The 1442-nt window shown below is 60.7% G+C and overlaps 1 protein-coding gene across 1 annotated transcript in view; it reads left to right on the top strand.

Annotated features, from left to right (window-relative positions):
• The first annotated feature begins 1263 nt into the window (after nucleotides 1-1263).
• The window catches only part of LOC137305229 (protein CutA homolog), a 27610-nt gene continuing 27431 nt past the window's right edge, over nucleotides 1264-1442 (top strand). The window contains exon 1 of the mRNA XM_067974072.1: nucleotides 1264-1348. Coding sequence (XP_067830173.1) covers nucleotides 1316-1348 — 33 coding nt within the window. The 5' untranslated portion in view covers nucleotides 1264-1315. The remainder of the gene's footprint in view (nucleotides 1349-1442) is intronic.

Genomic DNA, 1442 nt, shown 5'->3' with positions numbered 1-1442 from the left:
GATTCAGAGCGACAGAATCCTCAGAGGCCGTAACAAGCGTCACTGCACCAATAAATTGATTTGAAATGCCAACAATTTCCCCAAAAGAGCTACGTCGTATTCAGGAGTATTATCAGTCCTTGAACCCCCTTCAAAGATGTGGAGATGCCGGTGATGGACTGGGGTTGACAATTGTAAACAATTTTACAACACCAAGTTATAGTCCAACTATTTTATTTGAAAATCACAAGCTTTCGGAGGCTTCCTCCTTCCTCAGGTGAACGATGTGGGAAAGTCTTCAAAGAAAGAAAGACCTGCATTTCTATAGCGCCTTTCATGACCTCAGGACGTCCCAAGGCGCTTTACAGGCCTCCCTCCCTTCCTTCCTCCACCCCTCCTTCTGGTTTCTTTCCTTCCCTCCCTCTTCCACTCCATCCCACATTCCATTCCCTCCCTCCCTCCCTCTCTTTCTTTCCTTCCTTCCTCCCTCAACCCCCTCCTTCTTCCACTCCCTCCTTTTTCTTTCCTCCTCTCTTCCCCCTCCCCTCCCTCTTTTCCCCCTCCCCTCCCTCTTTCCCCCCTCCCCTCCCTCTTTCCCCCCCCCTCCCCTCCCTCTTTCCCCCCCCTCCCCTCCCTCTTTCCCCCCTCCCCTCCCCTCCCTCTTCCCCCCTCCCCTCCCTCTTTTCCCCCTCCCCTCCCTCTTTTCCCCCTCCCCTCCCTCTTTTCCCCCTCCCCTCCCCTCCCCTCCCTCTTTTCCCCCTCCCCTCCCCTCCCCTCCCTCTTTTCCCCCCCCCTCCCCTCCCCTCCCTCTTTTCCCCCTCCCCTCCCTCTTTTCCCCCCTCCCCTCCCTCTTTTCCCCCTCCCCTCCCTCTTTTCCCCCTCCCCTCCCTCTTTTCCCCCTCCCCTCCCTCTTTTCCCCCCTCCCCTCCCTCTTTTCCCCCTCCCCTCCCCTCCCTCTTTTCCCCCTCCCCTCCCCTCCCCTCCCTCTTTCCCCCTCCCCTCCCCTCCCTCTTTTCCCCCTCCCCTCCCCTCCCTCTTTTCCCCCTCCCCTCCCCTCCCTCTTTTCCCCCTCCCCTCCCCTCCCTCTTTTCCCCCCTCCCCTCCCCTCCCTCTTTTCCCCCTCCCCTCCCCTCCCTCTTTTCCCCCTCCCCTCCCTCTTTTCCCCCTCCCCTCCCTCTTTTCCCCCTCCCCTCCCTCTTTTCCCCCTCCCCTCCCCTCCCCTCCCTCTTTCCCTCCTCCCCTCCCCTCCCTCTTTCCCCTCCTCTCTTTTTTCCTCCCCCTGCTGATCTACATCACGTGGTACACCCACTAGCCCCCGCCCTACGTGCTGTGCGTGATGACGCGGCGGTGGGCGGAGTCCCTGGAGCAGGTGAGCGGGGCCGAGGCGCGGGTTTGGGGCCTTTTAACCGGGCAGGTGCGCGGCCGGGTTCCCGTATCGCGCTCTGGGTGCAGAAAAGCCGGGA

The sequence above is a fragment of the Heptranchias perlo genome, chromosome 39 (assembly GCF_035084215.1).
Source record: "Heptranchias perlo isolate sHepPer1 chromosome 39, sHepPer1.hap1, whole genome shotgun sequence".
Classification (NCBI taxonomy): domain Eukaryota; kingdom Metazoa; phylum Chordata; class Chondrichthyes; order Hexanchiformes; family Hexanchidae; genus Heptranchias; species Heptranchias perlo.
The sequence above is the reverse complement of the archived record's forward strand: the minus strand, read 5'-3'. Positions and strand labels throughout refer to the sequence as shown.